General features: G+C 48.6%; 1 protein-coding gene across 1 annotated transcript; it reads right to left on the reverse strand.

Moving 5' to 3' along the window:
• Nucleotides 1–184: 184 nt before the first annotated feature.
• On the reverse strand, nucleotides 185–27647 carry LOC147096738 (sphingolipid delta(4)-desaturase/C4-monooxygenase DES2-like). The gene is made up of 3 exons (XM_085973353.1): nucleotides 27457–27647; nucleotides 5134–5876; nucleotides 185–4034 (listed from the first exon to the last, which is right to left on the reverse strand). Exons 1-3 carry the CDS (start codon nucleotides 27602–27604, stop codon nucleotides 3891–3893), a joined length of 1035 nt encoding a protein of 344 aa, XP_085829479.1. The 5' UTR covers nucleotides 27605–27647; the 3' UTR covers nucleotides 185–3890.

The raw sequence follows: 27647 nt of genomic DNA on the forward strand, positions 1-27647 counted from the left end.
CCAACAACTCGTTGCAAAGCCTTAGAATTAGTAGGACAAGGTAAATCAATCAATGGTCGCAGGCGTTCTGGATCTGGTTTAATCTTGTTTCCCGAGATAATATACCCCAGTAGATTTACCTCAGTAGTCGAAAAGATACACTTCTCTTTATTGAAAGTTAAACCAACCTTTTTCTGCAGCTTGAAGGAATCTTTCTAAATTAGAATCATGCTCCACCCTTGATTTGCCACACACCGTGATGTCATCTAAATATGAAAAGGTGTCAGAGAGAGAGTTATCACTTATAAAAGCATCCATTGCCCGTTGAAAACAGGCAACACCATTAGTAACACCAAATGGTACTCGGCAAAACTGATACAGCTTTCTGCCAGCCTCAAAGGCCGTATATGGTTGATCCCTCTTAACAATAGGAATCTGATGATAAGCACTCTTTAGGTCAATAGTGCTTAAAAACCTTATACTGAGATACTTTGTTGATAAGCTCATCAATCTTAGGCAAAGGGTACGCATCTAATTGAGTATACCTATTAATAGTTTGAGAGTAGTCTATCACCATTCATTTCTTATGTCTCTCGTTAGTGGTGACAACTACTTGTGCCCGCCAGGGCGAACAACTAGGTTCAATGATTCCTTCCAATAAAAGACGTTGAACTTCAGAATTAATAAATTCTTCATCCTGACTGCTATACCTTCTTGACTTGGTAGCAATTGGCTTACAATCCGGCATCAAATTGGAAAAAAGTGATAATGGAGAAATGGATAAAGAAGTTAATCCACAAATAGATAAAGGTGGCTTAGTTCCTCCAAAAGAAAGACTGAGAGACTCGTGTAATTGAAGCACATCATGACCAATCAAAATATCCGCACAGAGATTAGGCAAAACAGATAGGCGTATATCAGTATACGTATTACCTAGAAGAATTAATTTCACAAGGCAACAACCAGCTACTTGTGAGGTGAGAGTCGTCTGAGCCATACACACCTGATAAGTAACAGGCGAAATTTTCAAACGCTTCTCCTTCACAAACTGAAGACTTATAAAACTCTCGGTACTGCCCGTATCTATAAGGGCCTTCACTTCTAACCCATTAACTTGGGCCGTAACTATAGCTTTATTTAGGCCATGAGCAAAGGCAGCAGAAACTGATGCAATAAACGCCCTATCTAAAGGCTGAATAGTCGCAAAGGAGGCAATTGATTTACAAACACGTGCATAATGACCTCTCTTGCCGCATTTACTACACACAGCCTCCCGAGCAGGACACTTCAGACGAGGGTGCCGGGCGTTCCCACAAAAATAACACTTCTGAATCCTAGAGGCAACAGCAGCCGAAGTAGAAACTGTTTCAGAATCTGGTAAACCACTCCTATTAAGTCCACATAATTCCTTTTCATCCAGAACTGCCGAAACCACAGTCGCAGGCCAATTAAAAAGAGCGTAAGAATCCGAACTTCTCTGAGCCAAATCCAATGTAGAGGCTTGCTCAAAAGCACTCTTGAGATCCAAAGTCTTATTTTCTAATAACCGCTGATGAATTGATCTAGACAGTAATCCATTAATAAAAGCATCCCGTACCGATTCTTCCTTATATTCTTCTGCCGACACGGCCTTATAATTACAGTTAGCACCGAGGCGCCGAAGTGCTTGTAAATAAGCATCCAAAGATTCTCCCACCTGCTGCCTACGGGCAGATAGAAGATGACGTGCAAATACCTCATTCTTTGGTTTAACAAAAATCTTTTCCAATGTAGCAATAGCCAATTCGTAAGTTTCACAGTCCACGATATACTTATACACATCCGGAGCAATGTAGTTGATCAGTATATTCAACTTATTTAGAGACTCTTGATCCAACACACCCAAAAAGTTTTTAAATGTACGATACCAGTGTTTCCATTTATCATCCACTCCTGCAGAATTAGGGTCAGCATTAAATCGTTCCGGTTGAAGATATCGCTCCATTCTAACAAAAGGTTAATAAATTGAAATAAAGAGTAGATTTGCCTTTCTAAATCTAGGCTTTATTAACCTTAAAAACCCAGCAGCACATCTTCAACACCCAGTCCCAACCAAGGCTGTAAAGAACTGAATTTAAGATGGCCACCACAAATCACATGACATCAACTACCAATGAGTTTACAGCATATATCTCAAGGCAGGAAACAAACAACCAATCACAATACTTCTTACAAAACAAGAATAATCACCACAGGGGGAAAATCGATAATTGTGACCAATATATCCCACTTCACAGAAAGCCAAACTCAACCCTTTGACAGCTGAGGAAAGCCCAGCCTGTGCCAAGAGAGGGCACCTTGTCTGCTAGCTACATACCCTACACGTGTGACGGGCCAGAGACCATGTATAACTGGAAGCCAGTTTGCTAAAGTGGGTGGGAGTAGTATCACTCTTCTGTCTAATGTGTGCCCCATTGCACATCAGCACATGCCAATCGCTTCCTGCTTCAGTGGTGCTGGAGTCTAACCACCCCGCCACCCGCCAGCTCCTGCAGGTGAAGGGATCACCAGGATGTACAAAGTTCACTAACTCACACCCTGTGCCGTTGCTCACAAGTATTCTGGAGCAGGGTTGTGATACTTCAACGGCCGAGGTGGGTCTGCCCCTTTAAGGACACTGCTCCGATATTCCCTGTGGATAACTAATGTAAAGAAGCAAATCCCCGGGGGCTGCTTGCAAAATGTCCCAACTCCTGGACTTCCAAGGTCCGAAAAAGCAGCACGAAATGACTGGCTCTTGCTGAAGTGCAATGGGCACACAGTAGATGCAAGACTGAGATACCCTTAATAGCAATAATCAAAACAACCTAATGTACTTTAATATGTGATCCTCTTGATCTATCCCATCAAGTTGCTCCCAGCAGCAGTGACAGACCTGTACCCACCAGTACTGCACCCCAGTGTTATAGTGACAGACCTGTACCCACCAGTACTGTACCCGTGTTAGTGACAGACTTGTCCCCACCAGTACTGTACCAGTGTTATACAGTGACAGACCTGTGCCCACCAGTACTGTACCCGTGTTATAGTGACAGACCTGTACCCACCAGTACTGTACCCCAGTGTTATACAGTGACAGACCTATAACCACCAGTACTGTACCCCAGTGTTACAGTGACAGACCTGTAACCACCACTGTACCCCAGTGTTATACAGTGACAGACCTGTACCCACCAGTGCTGTACCCCAGTGTTATACAGTGACAGACCTGTACCCACCAGTACTGTACCCCAGTGTTAGTGACAGACCTGTACCCACCAGTCCTGTACCCCAGTATTAGTGACAGACCTGTACCCACCTGTACTGTACCCGTGTTAAACAGTGACAGACCTGTACCCAACAGTACTGTACCCCAGTATTATACAGTGACAGACCTGTACCCACCAGTACTGTACCCCAGTATTATACAGTGACAGACCTGTACCCACCAGTACTGTACCCCAGTATTATACAGTGACAGACCTGTACCCACCAGTACTGTACCCCAGTGTTATACAGTGACAGACCTGTACCCACCAGTGCTGTACACCTCAAAATGCTTTCTCCAGACTCTAAGTTGGAAGGACACAATCTAGATTTATTGCTGGGTGTGTATGATGTTTTCCACACCCACCATTATACTGTACTGGAATATCGGTGTTAACACCCAGAGCTGAACTGAAATACAAATTGGAATGTATCGTGGCGAAAGCCAACCATGGCCACAGAGCTAGGTTTGAGAAATCAGTTCGTCCCTTGCTGAATACGGAAAATAATTATAAATAATGATTTACTAAATTACTATTATTTTACTAAAGCTATTACCGTATTTTGAGGGGGGGGGGGGGTGGTTGCGGGGGAATAACCAGCAGCGAGAAGCTGGACGATGCAGCTCACTGCTCCTTCACCAGCTTATACTCTCGCTTGACCCGGGAGAAAGGCCCGAGGGAGTTGCAGAATATAAAGTCCCACAGGACTCGAGACCAGGAGCTGTGTTGAGGCAAGTTGTCGTAAAACTCCGGTGCCATCTTCTTCACCTAAAGCAAAGAAAGTGCGAGTTACAAATGGGAATGGTCACTCAATTACTCCACTCGTTAGACGTGCCATACATTGATTGCCCGCCCGCCCCGCCCCACCTCAACGTCGGATCCTCCGCTGCTACAATCTGCCGCTCCACTCCGCTTTTCGCTGGGGTTTGGTTCTATGAACACTTGATCCCCAGTACACCTCTTCAACCCCTCCACCCCCCAAAAAAGTGGCCCTTGCATAAGAAATAGGAGCAGGAGTAGGCCATACGGCCCCCCTCGAGCCTGCTCCGCCATTCAAGATCACAGCTGACCTTCAACCTCAACACTTTCCCGCCCAATCTCCATATCCCTACCCTAGAGTCCAAAAATCTATCGATCTCAGCCTTGAATATACCCAATGACTGAACATCCACAGCCCTCTGGGGTAGAGAATTCCAAAGATTCACAACCCTCTGAGTGAAGAAATTCCTCAGCTCAGTCCTAAACGTGTGATTCTAGATGGCGAGTGTTGACAGGCTGGTTTGACGCCATCAATCATCGCAGCCGAGCCTGATCCCTTCCTCACCAGATACCAGCCCATAGGAGTCGATGGACTGCCATCGGATTGATACCCACCCATCGCCACCATCTAGCCCAGGGGTGCCAAAGCCTGTTGGGACACCCCTAATGCTGCCTTAGTCGAGATCATCTCATTCAGTGTGAACCAAACTTTAAAGCTGGGACCGTCCTGGTCTGTACGTCTCCCTGGTCCATTGGACCATAGAAACATAGAAGATAGGAGCAGGAGTAGGCCATTCAGCCCTTCGAGCCTGCTCTGCCGTTCAATGAGATCATGGCTGATCATCCAAATTCAGTACCCTGTCCCTGCCTTCTCCCCATATCCCTTGATACCACGTATTTACCTGTCAAACCATCATCGAGGGAGCTTCCCATCAGCTTCAGGCCCAACACACGAGATTTTTTTTTTAATTTTAAGCTCACGTCTTAAAAAGGCAACGTTAGCACATTAGCAGGAGAACAACTAGTCTTAAAAAGGCAACGTTAGCAGGAGAACAACTAGCACAAGAGACAGAGAAGGGAGAAGAGGTCCGTGAGAAAAGTCAGGTACCAGGGGCAGCTTGCTTCCGGGGATACTGGGAAAGTCGTGATGCTCCATATGATACCCGACATTGAAGGTTATCCAGTTGAGGGGTCCGTAATAGGAGTAGGTCTCGTACCCCTGCTGGAACATGTAGTGCTCGGCGATGAAGTGACCGGAGATTGGGTGCAGGCCCATGCCCAACATGGAACCGGACAAGAGGTAGAACACGGGTTTCGGGCCCCACGCGTAGTAAATGAGCAGGTCGCAACCCAACTGGACCACGGCGTTGACCACCTCAATTTGCGTGACGGGCTTGGGGTTGAGGTACAGCGGCCGCAGGACGTAGAGCAGCGGCTGCAGGAAGAGCCAGAGGATTTTGCGGGCGGGCGTGCAGAAGAAGCGGGCCTCGAACTGGGTGGGCACGTCGACGTCCAGGCCATCCCCGCCCAGGTACCGGTGGTGGTCTATGTGGTACTTCTTGAAGGAGGCGGAGTAAGGCATCCCGATGGGCAGGTTGGCAAAGATGGCGAACCAGCGGTTCCACTTGGCGTCCTTGTTGCCAAACGCCACGTTGTGGGAGATGTCATGGATGGCGAGCGTCAGGGAATGGTTGATGCAACCACCGACTGCATAGGCCCAGAACACCAGCCACTTCCAGGACAGGTCCTTCACCAGATAACAAGAGACAAACTGAACGAGAACCATCACGGTTACAATCCATTTTAAATGAGGATCCGGGGTCATGAGAGACTTAATCTCTGGGTACTTTGCTGTAAAGGAGAGAAGAACGACAAATTACAGTCAAGCGTGCAGCGTGAAGGCCTAAGGGAGGTATTCCGATCATAAATAAAAACAGAAAAACGCTGGAAATACTCAGCAAGCCAGGCAGCATCTGCGGAGAGAGAAACAGAGTTAACGTTTCAGGTCGATGACCCTTCGTCAAAACTGGAAAAAGTTGGAGATGGAACAGGTTTGTAAAGCAAGTGTAGGAGCTCTCTCACATGGCAGCTGTCGATCATTCTGCCATTTACACTTCATCTAGAGCCAGCTTTTGTTTCTTAACTTGTCCCATTACCATCTCCTTTTGCCTCGCACCATCCCTTTTGTCATTTAACCTCTCCTGCCTTCCATCCTATCACAGACCTTCCCTTTTGTTCTTTCCTCCCCTCCCCCCTCTCCCTGCCCCTACACTCGCTTAAAAACCTGTACCGTCTCCAACTTTTTCCAGTTCTGACAAAGGGTCATCGACCTGAAACGTTAACTCTGTTTCTCTCTCCGCAGATGCTGCCTGACCTGCTGAGTATTTCCAGCATAGAAAAATAGGAGCAGGAGTCAGCCATTGGGCCCTTCGAGCCTGCTCCGCCATTCAATATGATCAGTGGCTGATCCTCTATCTCAATACCATATTCCCGCTCTCTCTCCATACCCCTTGATGTCTTTTGTGTCTAGAAATCTATCGATCTCCTTCTAAATTTTCTGTTTTTCAGCATTTTCTGTTTTTATTTCAGATTTCCAGCATCCACAGTATTTTGCTTTTGTAGTGGTATTCATAACATATCTACTTCCATACAACCCAGTGGAACCAAATACCGATTTATGTACAAATAACATTACTCCATACTAACTAATTAACTAGCATTTCTCCAGCGCCGTTCACGACCTCAGGACATCCCAAAGCGCTTCACACCCAATGAAGCACTTTCTAAAAGTCTAGTCACTGATGCAATGTAGGAAACACAGCAGCCAAGGTGTGCACAGCCAGCTCCCACAGACAGCAATGTAATAAATAACCAGATCATCTATTTTATAGCGATGTTGGTTGAAGGGATAAATATTGGCCTCAGGGAGAACTGCCCCGCTCTTCTTCCAAAGGAGCGGCCGTGGGATCCTGTACGCCCACCCGAGAGGTTTAACGTCTCATCCAAAAGACGGCACCTCTGACAGTGCAGCGTACCCTCCCCCCATATTCTCATCTCATCCAAGTGGCCTTTCTTCATGGATGAGTACAGGCAGAGTGCTGATAGGCTATTTAACCATCACAACTAAACATAGAAACATAAACAAATAGGAGCAGGAGTCGGCCATTCGGCCCTTCGAGCCTGCTCCACCATTCAATATGATCGTGGCTGATCCTCTATCTCAATACCATATTCCCGCTCTCTCCCCATACCCCTTGATGCCTTTTGTGTCGAGAAATCTATCGATCTCCTTCTTAAATATATTCAGTGACTTGGCCTCCACAGCCTTCTGTGGTAGAGAATTCCACAGGTTCACCACCCTCTGAGTGAAGAAATTTCTCCTCATCTCAGTCCTAAATGTCCTACCCCTGTATCCTGAGACTGTGACCCCTCGTTCTAGACCCCCCCCAGCCAGGGGAAACATCCTCCCTGCATCCAGTCTGTCTAGCCCGGTCAGAATTTTATACGTTTCAATGAGATCCCCTCTCATTCTTCTAAACTCGAGTGAATACAGGCCTAGTCGACCCAATCTCTCCTCATACGACAGTCCTGCCATCCCAGGAATCAGTCTGGTGAACCTTCGCTGCACTCCCTCTATGGCAAGTATAACCTTTCTTAGGTAAGGAGACCAAAACTGCACACAGTACTCCAGGTGTGGTCTCACCAAGGCCCCGTATAACTGTAGTAAGACATCCTTGCTCCTGTACTCAAATCCTCTTGCAATGAAGGCCAACATACCATAAACAATACAAGAACGCAACAAATGCATGCACAGTTTCCAGGGGGGAGGCAGGGTGCAGTAGCTCGTGATCAGAAGAAACCCATGTTGACTTTTTCCTCTACCCTAGTCCTTGAGCACTGAGGTCACCGTTAGTTATTCCAGCGGAGGTGCACCCAGTCAGTATAGAAGCCCAAGTTGAGTTTAATCTGTATGACTCACTTACAAATGTAACCTTTTTAAAAAATTCATTTACAGGATATGGGCATCGCTGGCAAGGCCGGCATTTATTGCCCAACCCTAGTTGCCTTTGAGAAGGTGGTGGTGAGCCGCCTTCTTGAGCCGCTGCAGTCTGTGTAGTGAAGGTGCGCCCACAGTGCTGTTAGGGAGGGAGTTCCAGGATTTTGATCCAACAACAACTTGTATTTATATAGCGCCTTTAACGTAGTAAAACGTCCCAAGGTGCTTCACAGGAGTATTATAAGGCAAAAAATTTGACACCGAGCCACATAAGGAGAAATTAGGGCAGGTGACCAAAAGCTTGGTTAAAGAGGTAGGTTTTAAGGAGCGTCTTAAAGGAGGAGAGAGAGGTAGCGAGGCGGAGAGGTTTAGGGAGGGAATTCCAGAGCTTAGGGCCCAGGCAGCAGAAGGCACGGCCACCAATGGTGGAGCGATTATAATCGGGGATCCTCAAGAGGGCAGAATTAGAGGAGCGCAGATATCTCGGGGGGTTGTGGGCTGGAGGAAATTACAGAGATAGGGAGGGGCGAGGAGGCCATGGAGGGATTTGAAAACAAGGATGAGAATTTTGAAATCGAGGCGCTGCTTAACCGGGAGCCAATGTAGGTCAGCGAGCACAGGGGGGTGATGGGCGAACGGGACTTGCTGCGAGTTAGGACACGGGCAGCCGATGAAGGAACGGTGATGTATTTCCAAGTCAGGATGGGTGTGTGACTTGGAGGTGGTGGTGTTCCCATGCGCCTGCTGCTGCCCTTGTCCTTCTAGGTGGTGGAGGTTGCGAGTTTGGGAAGTGCTGTCAAAGTAGCCTTGGCGAGTTGCTGCAATGCATCCTGTAAATGGTGCACACAGCCACTGGAGGAACCCCTGTCAGAGTTGGCCCCAATGTGCACAAGAGTGCGATTAACATGCAGAAAGATCCCTTGGGTTAATGATTGCACTTCTGATGTTAATTCAGCTCCACCATGACTGTCAATTGATCTCTGTGCCTTCCTGTGACAGTTTCCTAGATCAGGTTAAGATGTCTCTCCCTTTAGCAGGGACCCTGATGCATGACCTCTCTCTCTCTCCCCACGACCCCAAAACTTTGACCAATTGGGTGCTCTGTAACCCTGGGTCACGTCGTGACCCAGCTTCCCAGTCCTGGTGGCCACCGAAGCAATGACTGGACAAACCGCCCTCCCCAAGACCTTACTCCAGGCCAACATTCATCCGAAACGTTGCTGCCCGTGTCCTAACTCGCACCAGGTCCCGTTCACCCATCATCCCTGTGCTCGCTGACCTACATTGGCTCCCGGCCCAGCAACGCCTCGATTTTAAAATTCTCTTTTCATGTTCAAATCCCTCCGTGACCTCCTCGCCCCTCCCTATCTCTGTAGCCGCCTCCAGCCCTACAACACCCACTCCCCCCCCCCACCCCCGAGATCTCTGCGCTCTTCAAATTCTGGCCTCATGCGTAGCCCCGATTTTAATCGCTCCACCATTGGCGGCCGTGCCTTCAGCTGTCTGGACCCTAAGCTCTGGAATTCCCTCCCTAAACCTCTCCTCTTTTAAAATGCTCCTTAAAACCTACCGTCACCGGTCCTAATATCTCATGTGCCTTAGTGTCAAACTTCTGTCTGATCGTGCTCCTGTGAAGTGCCATGGGACATTTTACTATGTCAAAATTGTTATATAAATGTTGTTTTGGATAGAATCTCTGACATTATCTGTCCTATGATGAGAGATTGAGTAGATTGGGCCGATACTCTCTGGAGTTTAGAAGAATGAGAGGTGATCTCATTGAAACATACAAGATTCTGAAGGGGATTGACAGGGTAGATGCTGAGAGGTTGTTTCCCCCTGGCTGGAGTGTCTAGAACCAGGGGTCACAGTCTCAGGATAAGGGGTCGGCCATTTAATACTGAGATGAGGAGGAATTTCTTCACTCAGAGGGCGGTGAATCTTTGGAATTCTCTGCCCCAGAGGGCTGAGTATTTGAGTATATTCAAGGCTGAGATCAATAGATTTTTGGACTCTCTGGGAATCAAGGGATATGGAGATTGGGCGGGAAAGTGGAGTTGAGGTTGAAGGTCAGCCACGATCTTATTGAATGGTGGAGCAGGCTCAAGGGGCCGAATGGCCGACTCCTGCTCCTAATTCTTATGTTCTTATGAGCAGTGAAAGGAGTCCCACCTACTTCTGATTCCATTCAGTCCTAAATTTGTCTCTGCCTTACTTCCAATTGGAGGAGCGCAGAGATCTCGGAGGGTTGTGGGGCTGGAGGAGGTTACGGAGATAGGGAGGGGCGAGGCCGTGGAGGGATTTGAAAAGAAGTATGAGAATTTATTGAACCATATCACTTTGTACTCAGGAGGGAGGGCGGGCGGAGGGCGGGGGGGTGGGGTTATTAGGTTACCCAAATTACACCATGGCAATGTCCTTTTGGAACATTTACACATCAGGAGTCACATGCAGACCTACTGTGTGAGCACACTCACTAGGAATGCAGTTTAAAATGGGGCCGGCCCCTTCAGTTGCAAGACAGGTTTGGCCACTGCCATTGCAGCGGAGAGGCACAGACGACAGTCGGCTCTTTACATTCAAAGCACAAGACAACCAGTCAAGCAAGTACAGCGCGTGAGTCACATCAGGACAGGTTGCCAGGCGTTTAACCACCTGTAACAATTAGTATGGGGACAAAACCAAGATGCAGTTTAACCCTTTCAGTGTTACATCAACCACTTCTCCGCCCCCCCCCCCCCCCCAAAGAGCGGGAAGGCCGTCGCCTCAGTTCTTTGGCACATTCCACCCTCCGGCTTCCTTCGCTCCGATCATCAGGACTCAAGAAGGTAAAGAAAAACTTGCATTTCTATAGCGCCTTTCACGACCACCGTACAATGAAGTACTTTTCTGAAGTGTAGTCGCTGCTGTGATATAGGAAACGCAGCAGCCAATTTGCGCACAGCAAGCTCCCGCAAACAGGAAGGTGATAATGACCAGATCACCTCTGGTTTTCCCCCCCCCAGTGAACTTTAATCCACTGTAATATCTGTAAATTTGCTTCATGCTCGTCGTGACACGGGAGAGTGGTAGAGCACAGGTGAGCTGAGGTCCGAGCTTTGCCTCAACCCCAGGGGAAGTCTCTGTACTGCAGCAGCTCGGAATGGTTTTCATTTCCCACCACAGCCTTCTCGTGGCCTCTTGTGGACACAATTGCGAACGTGAACAGGAACAGGAGTCAGCTGAATCTCCCAGCGTGGTGCTGAGGGAGCGCGGTGCTGTCGGAGGTGCCGTCTTTCGGATGAGACGTTAAACCTTCTGCTCTCTCAGGTGGAAGGTCCCGCAACCACTATTTCGAAGAAGAGCAGGAGGGAGTTCTCCCCCGGTGTGCTGGCCCAATATTTATCCCTCAACCAGCACCGCTAATAAACTGATGATCTGGGTCATTATCACATTGCTGTTTGTGGGAGCTTGCTGTGCGCTAATTGGCTGCTGCGTTTCCTACATTACAACAGTGACTACACTTCAAAAAGTAGTTCATTGACTGTAAAGCGATGCGGGACGTCCTGAGGTTGTGAAAGGCGCTATAGAAATGCAAGTCTTGCTCTCTCTTTAGACAATTCAGCCCCTCGGGCCTGCTCCGCCATTCAATTAGACCACGGCTGACCTGAACCTCAACTCCATTCACCGGCCTTTGCTCCACATCCCTCGAAACCCCTACCCAAGAAAAAAATCTATCGATCTCGGACCTGAACGTTCCGATTGTCCCCCAGCATCCACTGACTTTAGGGATGCTAAGAAATCGGTTAACTTAGCACCTTCTCTGTAATTAAATATGAGACAAAGCATTGAGCAATCATGGAGATGCAGACTGGTCTTTAGAATAGATTAGCCTGTATTTGGGTAGGTTTCTGATGAACCTTTTTTAGGTTCCAGGGATGAGGGACTTCAGTTACATGGATAGACTGGAGAAGCTGGGGTTGTTCTCCTTGGAGCAAGAGAAGGTTGAGAGGAGATTTGATAGAGGTGTTCAAAATCATGAGGGGTCTGGACAGAGTAGATAGAGAGAAACTGTTCCCATTGGTGGAAGGGCCGAGAACCAGAGGACACAGATTTAAGGCGACTGGCAGAAGAACCAAAGGCGACATGAGGAAAAACTTTTATTACGCAGCGAGTGGTTAGGATCTGGAATGCACTGCCTGAGAGGGTGGTGGCGGCAGATTCAATCATGGCTTTCAAAAGGGAGTTGGATAACCAGCTGAAGGAAAAAACATTTTGCAGGGCTACGGGGAAAGGGCGGGGGGAGTGGGACTAGCTGAAGTGCCCCTGCAGAGAGCCGGCACGGGCTCGACGGGCCGAATGACCTCCCGCTGTGCTGTAACCGTTCAATGATTCTAATGGCTGGCTGGACATGTCTAAGCAGTAACCCGGATAGCACTGGTGTAACCAGTGGAAACCTGGGGTTTCTGCCATCTGTTACTGTCCGGATAAAGAACATGCATTTTCCAGCAGCTTTCACAGCGCGGGCGCGAGGGGCTGAACCGCCTACTCGTCATCCTAAATGTTCTTTTGCTCCTGGCTCAGCCAGGGCACCGATAGCAGCAATTTGCTTACAATGTACACTGCCCTTCAAAATAACCCACTCTAGGTGAAGCGTTGATACGCACCAAGGATTAGGAAGGAGTTGTATAAAAATATAATTTTCAGACAGCAGGTGCTGACTCTGCCGTTACCATTTACACCTCCTCTAGACCCATCTTTTTTTCCTTTACTCGTCCCATTACCGCCCCCTTTTGCCTGGCACCATCATCCCTTTTGGCATTTAATCTCTCCTGCCTTCCACCCCGATCGCAGACCCTTTTCCCCTTCTGTTCTTCCCCTTACTCGCCTCCCCCTGGCTCCGTACTTGCTTATGAACTGTTCAATCTCTAACTTCTTCCAGTACTAACGGCAGGCCAACGACCCCATAACCAGAGGACGCAGGTTAAAGGTGACCGGCAGAAAGAGCCAGCGGCGAGAGGAGGAAAAGCTTATTCACGCAGCGAGTGGTTAGGGTTTGGAACGCGCTGCCTGATAGGGCGGTGAAGGCAGATTCAATAGTAGCCTTCAAAATAGAATTGGATAAATACTTGGAGAAAAAATTGCAGGGATACGGGCAAAGAGCGGGGGTGCGGGACTAACTGGATTGCTCTTCGAAAGAGCCGGCGCAGACTCAATGGGCTGAATGGCCTCCTCCTGCGCTGTACTATTCTATGATCCTATGACTCGTTGAGATGTTTGACTCTTGTTTCTCTCGCCGCCTGACCTGCTGAGTGCTTCCATTTTTTATATAAATGCAACAGCGCTTGCTTTCAAATTACACGTGCAAATCCTTGGAAAGTTTCCGCTAGACGTCTCACCCGGAGGACGGCGCCTTCCTTACGGCAAGGCGCCGGAGTGTCACCACGTGCTCAAGTCTCGGGAGCGAGAATCGAAACCCTCGACTGTCTGACTCGAGATACAGGAGGGCTGCCAGCTGAACCACGGCGGACAGCGGAGAGTGAATTAGCCCGATGGGTGTAGAAGTAGAATAGGGTCACCAATAATGCTCCCTCTGATTTTCTTTTTGGGCGCCCGGCCCCATTCAAATTTTCAGGCCTGTGCGGGACCACCAGACCGCTGCGCGGCTTAACGGGAACACTGGTTACCAACCCCTCCAGAATTGCCATAGAGTCATAACGACACATTCGGCCCATTGAGTCCGTGCCGGCTCTCTGTAGAACAATCCAGTCAGTCCCATTCCCCCGCTCTATCCCCGTAGCTCTGCAAGTTTATTTCCCTCAAGTGCCTATCCAGTCTCCCCTTGAAAACATTGAGTGTCTCCGCTTCCACCACTTCCGTCGGCAGCGAGTTCCAGGTCCTCACCACTCGCTGCGTAAAAAAGTTTTTCCTCACACCACCCCCTGTATCTCTTGCCCAAAACCTTAAATCTGTGTCCCCTAGTCCTTGTACCATCAACTAGTGGGAACAGCCTTTTCCTGTCTAGCCTATCCAAACCTGCCATAATCTTGTACACCTCTATCAAATCACCCCTCAACCTCCTTTGCTCTAATGAAAACAAATCCAGCTTCTCCAACCTGTCCTTGTAACTAAGATCCCCCATCCCCGGAACCATTCTGGGAAATCTCCTCTGCACCCGCTCAAGGGCCTACACATCCTTCCTAAAGTGTGGTGACCAGAACTGGACGCAATACTCCAGTTGTGGCCAAACCAGCGCTTTATAAAGGTTCAGCATAACTTCTCTACTTTTGTACTCAATACCTCTATTTATGAAGCCCAAGATCCCATATGCTTTGTTAACCACTCTCTCAATATGTCCTGCCACCTTCAGGGGCCGATGCACATTAACTCCCAGGTCCCTCTGTCCCTGCACACTCTTTAAAACTGTGCCATGAAGTGGATTTTGCCTCTCCCTGTTCCTTCTGGACTCGGCTGCGAGCAACCCAGGAAAAAGGTCACGGGGGCATTAAAATTAAAAAAGCGAATTTAAAACTTTTAAATACGTTTGTTTATTAATTAGAAAAATATTGGGGATGGGGGAAAAAAAGGCTGCTTGACTGACAGAGTCAAGAAACATCCAATTGGGGAATGAAGAGCCTTTGCTTTCCGATTGGGTTGGGAAGGCGAGCCGAGGGTGGACGTGTTGTGTGACCAATGGCGGGGAGCGGTTGGAGGAAGGAGGTCATGTGATGAGACCTCCTGGACTATGTCCAATCAGAGTTGGCACGATCTAGTGTAGAATGAGCATAATGCAGCGTGGGCTTTGTCTTGACTACATTGTGTGAGCTGCTTTCTGCTCTCTGCTCTCTGGTTCCCTGGTAACTACACCCTCAGATGCCTCCTCCTCCCCCCGCCCGCCTGGGGTGCGAGGATCAGGTTTCCCGCGTTATGCTACTGCAGGTAAAGCGACACCAGGGCCATGCAATCGGCCCATTCACTGCGTCGCACGCCCCCTCACAAAAGGAAAAGGATTCTTTCGTAATTGCCCCCAAATTTTCTTCCCTCCCCCCAGATTAATGCCCCCCCTCCCGCAGGCTCACGTTCCTATCCCTTCAACGGGGGCTGAGGTTCTTGTTGGTGGGAGGTGGGCAATGCTGGTCAAGGTCACATTTTGCTGCTCATTCCCAGTTGCAAACAACCGAAAGACGTTGGAGACACTCAACCGGTCCGGCCGCATTCGTCAAGAAAACTCTAATCAGTTGACGTTCCAGACTTAAACCCTTCCCGCAGAACTGAAAGACATCACAGGTGAACCTGAGCTAACGGGAGCGCCGCTGACTCTGACCTACATTTGCTCCTAGGCTGCCAACGCCTCAAGTTTAAATCCCTCCGTAGCCTCGCCCGCCCCCATCCCTGTAACCTCCTCCAGCCCTACAACCCTCCGAGATCTCCGCGCTCCTCCAATTTGGGCCACTTGCCCGTCTCCCCGATTTTAATCACTCCACCATTGGCAGCTGTGCCTTCAGCTGTCTGGACCCTAAGCTCTGGAATTCCCTCCCTAAACCTCTCCTCTTTTAAGATGCTCCTTAAAACCTACCGTCACCGGTCCTAATATCTCATGTGCCTTAGTGTCAAACTTCTGTCTGATCGCGCTCCTGTGAAGTGCCATGGGACATTTTACTATGTCAAAATTGTTATATAAATGTTGTTTTGGATAGAATCTCTGACATTATCTGTCCTATGAGGAGAGATTGTGTAGATTGGGCCGATACTCTCTGGAGTTTAGAAGAATGAGAGGTGATCTCATTGAAACACAAGATTCTGAGGGGGATTGACAGGGTAGATGCTGAGAGGTTGTTTCCCCCTGACTGGAGTGTCTAGAACCAGGGGTCACAGTTTCAGGATAAGGGGTCGGCCATTTAATACTGAGATGAGGAGGAATTTCTTCACTCAGAGGGCGGTGAATCTTTGGAATTCTCTGCCCCAGAGGGCTGAGTATTTGAGTATATTCAAGGCTGAGATCGATAGATTTTTGGACTCTCTGGGAATCAAGGGATATGGAGATTGGGCGGGAAAGTAGAGTTGAGGTTGAAGGTCAGCCACGATCTTATTGAATGGTGGAGCAGGCTCGAGGGGCCGAATGGCCGACTCCTGCTCCTAATTCTTATGTTCTTATGAGCAGTGAAAGGAGTCCCACCTACTTCTGATTCCATTCAGTCCTAAATTTGTCTCTGCCTTACTTCCAATTGGAGGAGCGCAGAGATCTCGGAGGGTTGTGGGGCTGGAGGAGGTTACGGAGATAGGGAGGGGCGAGGCCGTGGAGGGATTTGAAAAGAAGTATGAGAATTTATTGAACCATATCACTTTGTACTCAGGAGGGAGGGCGGGCGGAGGGCGGGGGGGGGTGGGGTTATCGAGGAACAGCACCTCATCTTCCGATTAGGCACTCTGCAGCCTTCCGGTCTCAATATCGAGTTCAACAATTTCAGATCATAACCTCGGCCACTATTTCATTTTCACTTATATTTTTCCACTCCTTTCCTTTCCCCCCCCCCCCCCCTTTCCTTTTGTTTCTCTCTCACACCTGGCAGCTATTTTTTGCCCTGCCAGTACACTTTACACCTAATCACAGCCTATTACCATCTCGTCTAGCTTCTAATCTCTTTTACTTCTTTTGGTTCTTTTATTCTTTTGTCCGATCGCAGCCCTGCCTTCGATCTAGTTCCTTTTCTCTCCAGTTTTGAAGAAGGGTCAAACCCGAAACGTCAACTCAAATTTCTCTCCACGGATGTTGCCTGACTTGCTGAGTTTTTCCAGCATTTTCTGTTGTTATTTGGGGTTATTAGGTTACCCAAATTACACCATCGCAATGTCCTTTTGGAACATTTATACATCAGGAGTCACATGCAGACCTACTGTGTGAGCACACTCACTAGGAATGCAGTTTAAAATGGGGCCGGCCCCTTCAGTTGCAAGACAGGTTTGGCCACTGCCATTGCAGCGGAGAGGCACAGACGACGGTCGGCTCTTTACATTCAAAGCACAAGACAACCAGTCAAGCAAGTACAGCGCGTGAGTCACATCAGGACAGGTTGCCAGGCGTTTAACCACCTGTAACAATTAGTATGGGGACAAAACCAAGATGCAGTTTAACCCTTTCAGTGTTACATCAACCACTTCTCCGCCCCCCCCCCCCCCCAAAGAGCGGGAAGGCCGTCGCCTCAGTTCTTTGGCACATTCCACCCTCCGGCTTCCTTCGCTCCGATCATCAGGACTCAAGAAGGTAAAGAAAAACTTGCATTTCTATAGCGCCTTTCACGACCACCGTACAATGAAGTACTTTTCTGAAGTGTAGTCGCTGCTGTGATATAGGAAACGCAGCAGCCAATTTGCGCACAGCAAGCTCCCGCAAACAGGAAGGTGATAATGACCAGATCACCTCTGGTTTCCCCCCCCCCCCCCCCAGTGAACTTAAATCCACTGTAATATCTGTAAATTTGCTTCATGCTCGTCGTGACACGGGAGAGTGGTAGAGCACAGGTGAGCTGAGGTCCGAGCTTTGCCTCAACCCCAGGGGAAGTCTCTGTACTGCAGCAGCTCGGAATGGTTTTCATTTCCCACCACAGCCTTCTCGTGGCCTCTTGTGGACACAATTGCGAACGTGAACAGGAACAGGAGTCAGCTGAATCTCCCAGCGTGGTGCTGGGGGAGCGCGGTGCTGTCGGAGGTGCCGTCTTTCGGATGAGACGTTAAACCTTCTGCTCTCTCAGGTGGAAGGTCCCGCAACCACTATTTCGAAGAAGAGCAGGAGGGAGTTCTCCCCTGGTGTGCTGGCCCAATATTTATCCCTCAACCAGCACCGCTAATAAACTGATGATCTGGGTCATTATCACATTGCTGTTTGTGGGAGCTTGCTGTGCGCTAATTGGCTGCTGCATTTCCTACATTACAACAGTGACTACACTTCAAAAAGTAGTTCATTGACTGTAAAGCGATGCGGGACGTCCTGAGGTTGTGAAAGGCGCTATAGAAATGCAAGTCTTGCTCTCTCTTTAGACAATTCAGCCCCTCGGGCCTGCTCCGCCATTCAATTAGACCACGGCTGACCTGAACCTCAACTCCATTCACCGGCCTTTGCTCCACATCCCTCGAAACCCCTACCCAAGAAAAAAATCTATCGATCTCGGACCTGAACGTTCCGATTGTCCCCCAGCATCCACTGACTTTAGGGATGCTAAGAAATCGGTTAACTTAGCACCTTCTCTGTAATTAAATATGAGACAAAGCATTGAGCCATCATGGAGATGCAGACTGGTCTTTAGAATAGATTAGCCTGTATTTGGGTAGGTTTCTGATGAACCTTTTTTAGGTTCCAGGGATGAGGGACTTCAGTTACATGGATAGACTGGAGAAGCTGGGGTTGTTCTCCTTGGAGCAAGAGAAGGTTGAGAGGAGATTTGATAGAGGTGTTCAAAATCATGAGGGATCTGGACAGAGTAGATAGAGAGAAACTGTTCCCATTGGTGGAAGGGCCGAGAACCAGAGGACACAGATTTAAGGCGACTGGCAGAAGAACCAAAGGCGACATGAGGAAAAACTTTTATTACGCAGCGAGTGGTTAGGATCTGGAATGCACTGCCTGAGAGGGTGGTGGCGGCAGATTCAATCATGGCTTTCAAAAGGGAGTTGGAAAACCAGCTGAAGGAAAAAACATTTTGCAGGGCTACGGGGAAAGGGCGGGGGGTAGTGGGACTAGCTGAAGTGCCCCTGCAGAGAGCCGGCACGGGCTCGACGGGCCGAATGACCTCCCGCTGTGCTGTAACCGTTCAATGATTCTAATGGCTGGCTGGACATGTCTAAGCAGTAACCCGGATAGCACTGGTGTAACCAGTGGAAACCTGGGGTTTCTGCCATCTGTTACTGTCCGGATAAAGAACATGCATTTTCCAGCAGCTTTCACAGCGCGGGCGCGAGGGGCTGAACCGCCTACTCGTCATCCTAAATGTTCTTTTGCTCCTGGCTCAGCCAGGGCACCGATAGCAGCAATTTGCTTACAATGTACACTGCCCTTCAAAATAACCCACTCTAGGTGAAGCGTTGATACGCACCAAGGATTAGGAAGGAGTTGTATAAAAATATAATTTTCAGACAGCAGGTGCTGACTCTGCCGTTACCATTTACACCTCCTCTAGACCCATCTTTTTTTCCTTTACTCGTCCCATTACCGCCCCCTTTTGCCTGGCACCATCATCCCTTTTGGCATTTAATCTCTCCTGCCTTCCACCCCGATCGCAGACCCTTTTCCCCTTCTGTTCTTCCCCTTACCCGCCTCCCCCTGGCTCCGTACTTGCTTATGAACTGTTCAATCTCTAACTTCTTCCAGTACTAACGGCAGGCCAACGACCCCATAACCAGAGGACGCAGGTTAAAGGTGACCGGCAGAAAGAGCCAGCGGCGAGAGGAGGAAAAGCTTATTCACGCAGCGAGTGGTTAGGGTTTGGAACGCGCTGCCTGATAGGGCAGTGAAGGCAGATTCAATAGTAGCCTTCAAAATAGAATTGGATAAATACTTGGAGAAAAAATTGCAGGGATACGGGCAAAGAGCGGGGGTGCGGGACTAACTGGATTGCTCTTCGAAAGAGCCGGCGCAGACTCAATGGGCTGAATGGCCTCCTCCTGCGCTGTATTATTCTATGATCCTATGACTCGTTGAGATGTTTGACTCTTGTTTCTCTCACCGCCTGACCTGCTGAGTGCTTCCATTTTTTATATAAATGCAACAGCGCTTGCTTTCAAATAACACGTGCAACGCCTTGGAAAATTTCCGCTAGACGTCTCACCCGGAGGACGGTGCCTTCCTTACGGCAAGGCGCCGGAGTGTCACCACGTGCTCAAGTCTCGGGAGCGAGAATCGAAACCCTCGACTTTCTGACTCGAGATACAGGAGGGCTGCCAGCTGAACCACGGCGGACAGCGGAGAGTGAATTAGCCCGATGGGTGTAGAAGTAGAATAGGGTCACCAATAATGCTCCCTCTGATTTTCTTTTTGGGCGCCCGGCCCCATTCAAATTTTCAGGCCTGTGCGGGACCACCAGACCGCTGCGCGGCTTAACGGGAACACTGGTTACCAACCCCTCCAGAATTGCCATAGAGTCATAACGACACATTCGGCCCATTGAGTCCGTGCCAGCTCTCTGTAGAACAATCCAGTCAGTCCCATTCCCCCGCTCTATCCCCGTAGCTCTGCAAGTTTATTTCCCTCAAGTGCCTATCCAGTCTCCCCTTGAAAACATTGAGTGTCTCCGCTTCCACCACTTCCGTCGGCAGCGAGTTCCAGGTCCTCACCACTCGCTGCGTAAAAAAGTTTTTTCTCACGTCCCCCCTGTATCTCTTGCCCAAAACCTTAAATCTGTGTCCCCTAGTCCTTGTACCATCAACTAGTGGGAACAGCCTTTCCCTGTCTAGCCTATCCAAACCCGTCATAATCTTGTACACCTCTATCAAATCACCCCTCAACCTCCTTTGCTCTAATGAAAACAAATCCAGCTTCTCCAACCTGTCCTTGTAACTAAGATCCCCCATCCCGGAACCATTCTGGGAAATCTCCTCTGCACCCGCTCAAGGGCCTACACATCCTTCCTAAAGTGTGGTGACCAGAACTGGACGCAATACTCCAGTTGTGGCCAAACCAGCGCTTTATAAAGGTTCAGCATAACTTCTCTACATTTGTACTCAATACCTCTATTTATGAAGCCCAAGATCCCATATGCTTTGCTAACCACTCTCTCAATATGTCCTGCCACCTTCAGGGGCCGATGCACATTAACTCCCAGGTCCCTCTGTCCCTGCACACTCTTTAAAACTGTGCCATGAAGTGGATTTTGCCTCTCGCTGTTCCTTCTGGACTCGGCTGCGAGCAACCCAGGAAAAAGGTCACGGGGGCATTAAAATTAAAAAAGCGAATTTAAAACTTTTAAATACGTTTGTTTATTAATTAGAAAAATATTGGGGATGGGGGAAAAAAGGCTGCTTGACTGACAGAGTCAAGAAACATCCAATTGGGGAATGAAGAGCCTTTGCTTTCCGATTGGGTTGGGAAGGCGAGCCGAGGGTGGACATGTTGTGTGACCAATGGCGGGGAGCGGTTGGAGGAAGGAGGTCATGTGATGAGACCTCCTGGACTATGTCCAATCAGAGTTGGCACGATCTAGTGTAGAATGAGCATAATGCAGCGTGGGCTTTGTCTTGACTACATTGTGTGAGCTGCTTTCTGCTCTCTGCTCTCTGGTTCCCTGGTAACTACACCCTCAGATGCCTCCTCCTCCCCCCGCCCGCCTGGGGTGCGAGGATCAGGTTTCCCGCGTTATGCTACTGCAGGTAAAGCGACACCAGGGCCATGCAATCGGCCCATTCACTGCGTCGCACGCCCCCTCACAAAAGGAAAAGGATTCTTTCGTAATTGCCCCCAAATTTTCTTCCCTCCCCCCAGATTAATGCCGCCCCTCCCCCCCTCCCCCTCCCGCAGGCTCACGTTCCTATCCCTTCAACGGGGGCTGAGGTTCTTGTTGGTGGGAGGTGGGCAATGCTGGTCAAGGTCACATTTTGCTGCTCATTCCCAGTTGCAAACAACCGAAAGACGTTGGAGACACTCAACCGGTCCGGCCGCATTCGTCAAGAAAACTCTAATCAGTTGACGTTCCAGACTTAAACCCTTCCCGCAGAACTGAAAGACATCACAGGTGAACCTGAGCTAACGGGAGCGCCGCTGACTCTGACCTACATTTGCTCCTAGGCTGCCAACGCCTCAAGTTTAAATCCCTCCGTAGCCTCGCCCGCCCCCATCCCTGTAACCTCCTCCAGCCCTACAACCCTCCGAGATCTCCGCGCTCCTCCAATTTGGGCCACTTGCCCGTCTCCCCGATTTTAATCACTCCACCATTGGCAGCTGTGCCTTCAGCTGCCTGGGACCCTAAGCTCTGGAATTCCCTCCCTAAACCTCTCCGCCTCGCTCTCCTCCTTTAAGATGCTCCTTAAAACCGACCTCTTTGGCCAACCATTTAGTCACCTGTCCCAATATCCCCATCTTTGGCTAGGAGCCGATGTTCGTGTGTTATCGCCCCCATGAAACGCTTTGGGACGCTTTACGACATTAAAAGGCGCTACAGGAATGCAAGTTATTGTTGTCGAATAGCACCAGGGAAAGGCGAAAGAAACACAAGCAGACGGGAAGGGACCTGGAATGAGCTGAAAAGTGCCAAGGGATCAGGAAATGGTTAAAGGGCAGAACTGACCGCAGGAGGCACAATGAGAGAAACGTTAAAAAAAAACCATACGAGACACCGTTTGAGAAGAGCCAAAAGAGGGAAGCTGGGAAGCTGGTAAAGTGGAGCAGGCTCCGACGGTCCAGGAATCTGGTGAAAGAAGAACCGTCCGTGACACCAAGGGTCCTCACCCCCAGCACCAACCCACAAACGTTGGTAAAAAGGCTTGCATTTCTTTAGCGCCTTTCACACCCTCAGCATGTCCCAAAGTGCTTTACAGTCAATGAAGTACTATTTGAAGTGTAGTCACTGTTGTAATGTAGGAAACGCGGCAGCCAATTTGCGCACAGCAAGCTCCCACAAACAGCAATGTGATAATGACCGGATAATCTGTTTTAGTGATGTTGGTTGAGGGATAAATATTGGAATCCCTACTAAAGGAGAAAATAGAAGAACATCTAGAAACCAAAAAAATAGTCAGCATGGATTTTAAAAGGGAAAGTCTTGCTTGACCAACCTAATTGATTTTTTTGAAGAGGTAACAGAAAGAGTAGACAAGGGTAATGCAGTAGATGTAATTTATCTAGATTTTCAAGAGGCCTTCGATAAGATACCCCATAATAAACTGATGAACAAGGTCAGAGAATGCGGAGCCAGGGGACAAGTAGCAGAATGGATAGCTAGCTGGCTTCAGGACAGAAAGCAGAGAGTAGGGGTAAAGGGTAGCTATTCACAGTGGCAGAAGGTGGGTAGTGGTGTTCCACAAGGATCAGTGCTGGGACCACTGCTGTTCACAATTTATATTAACGATTTAGACTTTGGAATCAAAAACACACAATTTCTAAATTTGCGGATGACACCAAATTGGGGATAGTCAATACTGAGGAGGACTGCAACATGTTACAGGGCGACATTAATAAACTTGCAGAATGGGCAAATAATTGGCAAATCAAGTTCAACAGAGATAAATGTGAGGTAGTACATTTTGGTAAGAAAAATAGGGAGGTCACATATTACTTGGAAAATAAGAATCTAAATGGGGTAGGGGAACAAAGGGATCTCGGAGTACAAATACACAAATCACTAAAAGTTGCGACACAGGTTAGCAAGGCCATAAAAAAGCAAACCAAGCACTAGGGTTTATTTCTAGAGGGGTAGAATTGAAAAGTAGGGAAGTTATACTAAACCTGTATCGAACCTTGGTTAGACCACACACTGCGTACAGTTCTGGTCGCCATATTATAAAAAGGATATAGAGGCACTGGAGAGGGTGCAGAGAAGATTTACAAGGATGATACCAGAAATGCGAGGGTATACATATCAGGAAAGGATAAACAGGCTGGGTCTCTCTTCTCTTGAAAAGAGAAGGCTGAGGGGTGACCTAATAGAGGTCTTTAAAATCATGAAAGGTTTTGATAGAGTGGATACAGAGAGAATGTTTCCACTTGTGGGGAAGAGCATAACTAGAGGCCATCGATATAAGATAGTCACCAAGAAATCCAATAAGGAATTCAGAAGAAACTTCTTTACCCAGAGAGTGGCGAGAATGTGGAACTCGCTACCACAGGGAGTGGTTGAAGCGAATAGTATCGATGCATTTAAGGGGAGGCTGGACAAGCATGAGGGAGAAGGGAATAGAGCGTTATGCTGATAGATTTAGATGAGGAAAGACGGGAGGAGGCTCGAGTGGAGCATAAACACCGGCATGGTCTGGTTGGGCCGAATGGCCTGTTTCTGTGCCGTATATCCTGTGTAATCCTATGTAAGGGCGCTAGATAAATGCAAGTTGTTGTTGTTGTTGAACAGCTCCCCAGAGCAGGAACCGCGGTTGATTCTCCTCCCTGTGGCCCAATTGTAGCTTCCCACTCCCATCTCAGCTAATCAGTGCCCACAGAAATCAAAGCTGGCACCTCTCTGGTCTGCTCTACATTGGGCTTCAGCTAGTGTTCCATCATAAGAACATAAGAGACAGGAGCAGGAGTCGGCCATTCGGCCCTTCGAGCCTGCTCCGCCATTCAATAAGATCATGGCTGATCTTCGACCTCAACTCCACTTTCCTGCACTATCCCCATATCCCTTGATTCCCTTAATATTCAAAAATCTAGCGATCTCCGTCTTGAATATACTCGACGACTGAGCCTCCACAGCCCCCTGGGGGAGAGAAATCCAAAGATTCACCGCCCTCTGAGTGAAGACATTTCTTCTCCTCATCTCAGTCCTAAATGGCCGACCCCTTATTCTGAGACTGTGACCCCTGGTTCTAGACTCCCCAGCCAGGGGAAACATCCTCCCAGCATCTACCCTGTCGAGCCCTGTAAGAATTGTGTATGTTTCAATGAGGTCGCCTCTCATTCTTCTAAACTCCAGAGAATATAGGCCTAGTCTACTCAATCTCTCCTCATAGGACAATCCCCCATCCCAGGAACCAGTCTGGTGAACCTTCGTTGCATCGTGTTATCTTCAGAGCTTTGTACAAATATCCTGCTTGATGTGGATATGACTGTTGAATAGGACAGAACGAGAGTATATTTGCAAATCTGTTTCCAATTAACAAGAAAAATACAAGCACAAAAAAAACTCTGGCAATACGGAGACAGGCACTCTCCGTATGTTAAGAGTTCACAGTCCCACTCCAGAGACTGGGGCGCAAAATCCAGGCTGACGCTCCCAGTGAGGGAGCCACTGTCGGAGGTGCCGTCTTTCAGATGAGACGTTAAACAGAGGTAGCTTGCCTCTCAGGTGGACGCAAAAGATCCCGTTAAGCTGTGTGGCTGCGTGGCGGTCTGGAGGTCCCGCTTTCCGCTTTTACAACGGAAAAACCGCGCATGCGCGGGGAATTTGAATGGGCCGGGCACCCAAAAAAAAAATTAGAGGGAACATTGCACGGCACTATTCGTAGATACATAGAAGATAGGAGCAGGAGTAGGCCATTCGGCCCCTCGAGCCTGCTCCGCCATTCAATGCGATCATGGCTGATCATCCAAATTCAGTACCCTGTCCCTGCCTTCTCCCCATATCCCTTGATCCCTTTAGCCTTAAGAAATATATCCAACTCCTTCTTGAATATATTTAATGAATTGGCCTCAACTGCCTTCTGTGGTAGAGAATTCCACAGGTTCACCACTCTCTGGGTGAAGAAATTCCTCCTCATCTCAGTCCTAAATGGCCGACCCCTTATCCTTAGACTGTGACCCCTGGTTCTGGACTGAGCGGGGGAGTTCTCCCCCAGTGTCCTGGGGACAATATTTACCCCTCAATCAACATCACTAAAACAGATGATTTGGTCATTATCACATTGGTGTTTGTGGGATCTTGCTGTGCGCAACTTGCCTGCTGCGCTGCCTACGTTACAACAGTGACTACACTTCAAAAAGTACCTCATTGGCCGTAACGCGCGTTGGGATGACCTGAGGTTAGTGAAAGGCGCTATAGAAATGCAAGAGGGAAGGGGATGGTAAAGTGCCAGCGATTGATATGTTGGCCAACCTTTGCCACGTCGAAAGCCAGGTCGGAGGGCAAATGACGGCATGAGTTTTGATCTCTTTACCAACAATGGAAATTTACTGAAACCCGAGCAACCACCAACAGGTCTGGACACAAACAGCAAACACGGCCCACACAGGCCAGCTGAGAGTCTCGGCCAATCCGTCTGTTTATATTGGCACGGGATGGGGGGGGGGCGGGGAAGAGAGGGGTGATTCCGCCTCAACAATTCTCAACAGAAACCATCTCCTTTGCAGTACGTCAGAGAGCGGTGGAGCCGGATGGGAGCGACTCCTATCTCCACACCTTCAGGTGGACATTGAAGAACCCAACAACAACTTGTATTTATATAGTGCACTTAACATAGTAACATATCCCAAGGTGCTTCATAGGAGTATTTTAAGACAATAAATTTGACACCGATCCACATAAGGAGATATTAGGGCAGGTGACCAAAATCTTGTTCAAAGAGGTAGATTTTAAGGAGCGTCTTAAAGGAGGAGGGAGAGGTAGCGAGGCGGAGAGGTTTAGGCAGGGAATTCCAGAGCTTAGGGCCCAGGCAACAGAAGGCACGGCCACCAATGGTGGAGCGATTATAATCAGGGATGCTCAAGAGGGCAGAATTAGAGGAGCGCAGATATCTCGGGGGGTTGTGGGGCTGGAGGAGATTACAGAGATAGGGAGGGCGAGGAGGCCACGGAGGGATTTGAAAACAAGGATGAGAATTTTGAAATCGAGGCGCTGCTTAACCGGGAGTCAGCGAGCACAGGGGGTGATGGGCAAACGGGACTCGGTGCGAGTTAGGACACGGGCAGCCGAGTTTTGGATCACCTCAACCCAGGGCACTATTGGAAAAGCAGAGAGTTCCACCAGTGTCAACCAACACCACACATATGGAGAGAAAAGGGGGGGGGAGGGAAATCTGCTTGCGGGATCTTGCTGTGCACAAAAGGGCTGCCACACAACAGCACTTCCAAGAAAGGTAATTCAGAGAGACGCCAGATCATTCACATCTTCCTCAATGTCTCCGCCGGGGCATGGAAATAAGTGAAACAATTTGTAAAAGGAGTTATTTTTTTTTTACAAATTTCCTGACCCCCTCATTCCTACCCGGACCCAAAGACCCCCAATTGACCAATGACACACGTGGCCTCGCCTCTTGATTGGGTAACTGGCAAATTTCCCCCCACCCCTGACACATCCCCTCATTCATAAAGGAAAGCACGATAATTTCCGATAACAAAACTCCCAACCCCCTCGGGTTTATCCATTAAAGGCGCTGTGGGTTTTTTTCATCTGTCGGCGCACGAGCTCCAGGGGGGCGGGATTCGCCTTTAAGAGACCCTCATTTCAACTCAAAAGAGAAAAAAAAACACATCCTGGTCAGCGATTCACAAACTGCAGCTTTGTTTTGAGAAAGTTTCTTTCTAATCCCTGCAAATTCTAATCCCTGCAAATTCTAAATTAAACCCAATCGCAACACATAAATGGGCTCTGATTACTCAAAGTAGCAAAACCTCTAACTCAAAAACGTACCACAGCAAGTGTTGCGGAGGTGAAATTAACATTTGAAAAATATGTGGACATAAACATTATTCCAATAAATATTATTCCACTAAAATATTATTCTACTAAACGCTGCTCAAGCAGTAAGATCCGAGTTAACACATTTTGTACAAAACTTTTTTAAAAGTTTGAGAAACTTGGGGCTGTAAGCTTTTTTTAAATTTACCTAGAATTTCCTTCCTCCTGTTGGTATGGGGCTGCTCCGTATAAACCCACTCAAAATCGCCAGTCGGTGCCTTGTTGCCCATTTCTTCAGCCCCTTGCCGTCCTGGACGGTGTAAAAAAAAACCTGTGGCAAGGCAAGTTTCACTCATCCACCTGATGCAGAGGGAGAGGCGGCACGCCCCCGAGTGTCTG

The sequence above is a fragment of the Somniosus microcephalus genome, chromosome 34 (assembly GCF_052327205.1).
Source record: "Somniosus microcephalus isolate GS21.2 chromosome 34, FLI_Smic_1.0, whole genome shotgun sequence".
In the NCBI taxonomy this organism is placed as follows: domain Eukaryota; kingdom Metazoa; phylum Chordata; class Chondrichthyes; order Squaliformes; family Somniosidae; genus Somniosus; species Somniosus microcephalus.

What these genes read in the sequence shown, in the direction of transcription:
- LOC147096738 (XM_085973353.1), bottom strand. Translation starts at nt 27,604, where the DNA reads ATGAGTGAAACTTGCCTTGCCACAGGTTTTTTTTTACACCGTCCAGGA. An exon ending in CAGGAGGAAGGAAATTCTAG is followed by an intron (nt 5,877 to 27,456) that starts GTAAATTTAAAA and finishes TCTCCTTTACAG; the next exon opens with CAAAGTACCCAGAGATTAAG. An exon ending in CCGGAAGCAAGCTGCCCCTG is followed by an intron (nt 4,035 to 5,133) that starts GTACCTGACTTT and finishes TCTTTGCTTTAG; the next exon opens with GTGAAGAAGATGGCACCGGA.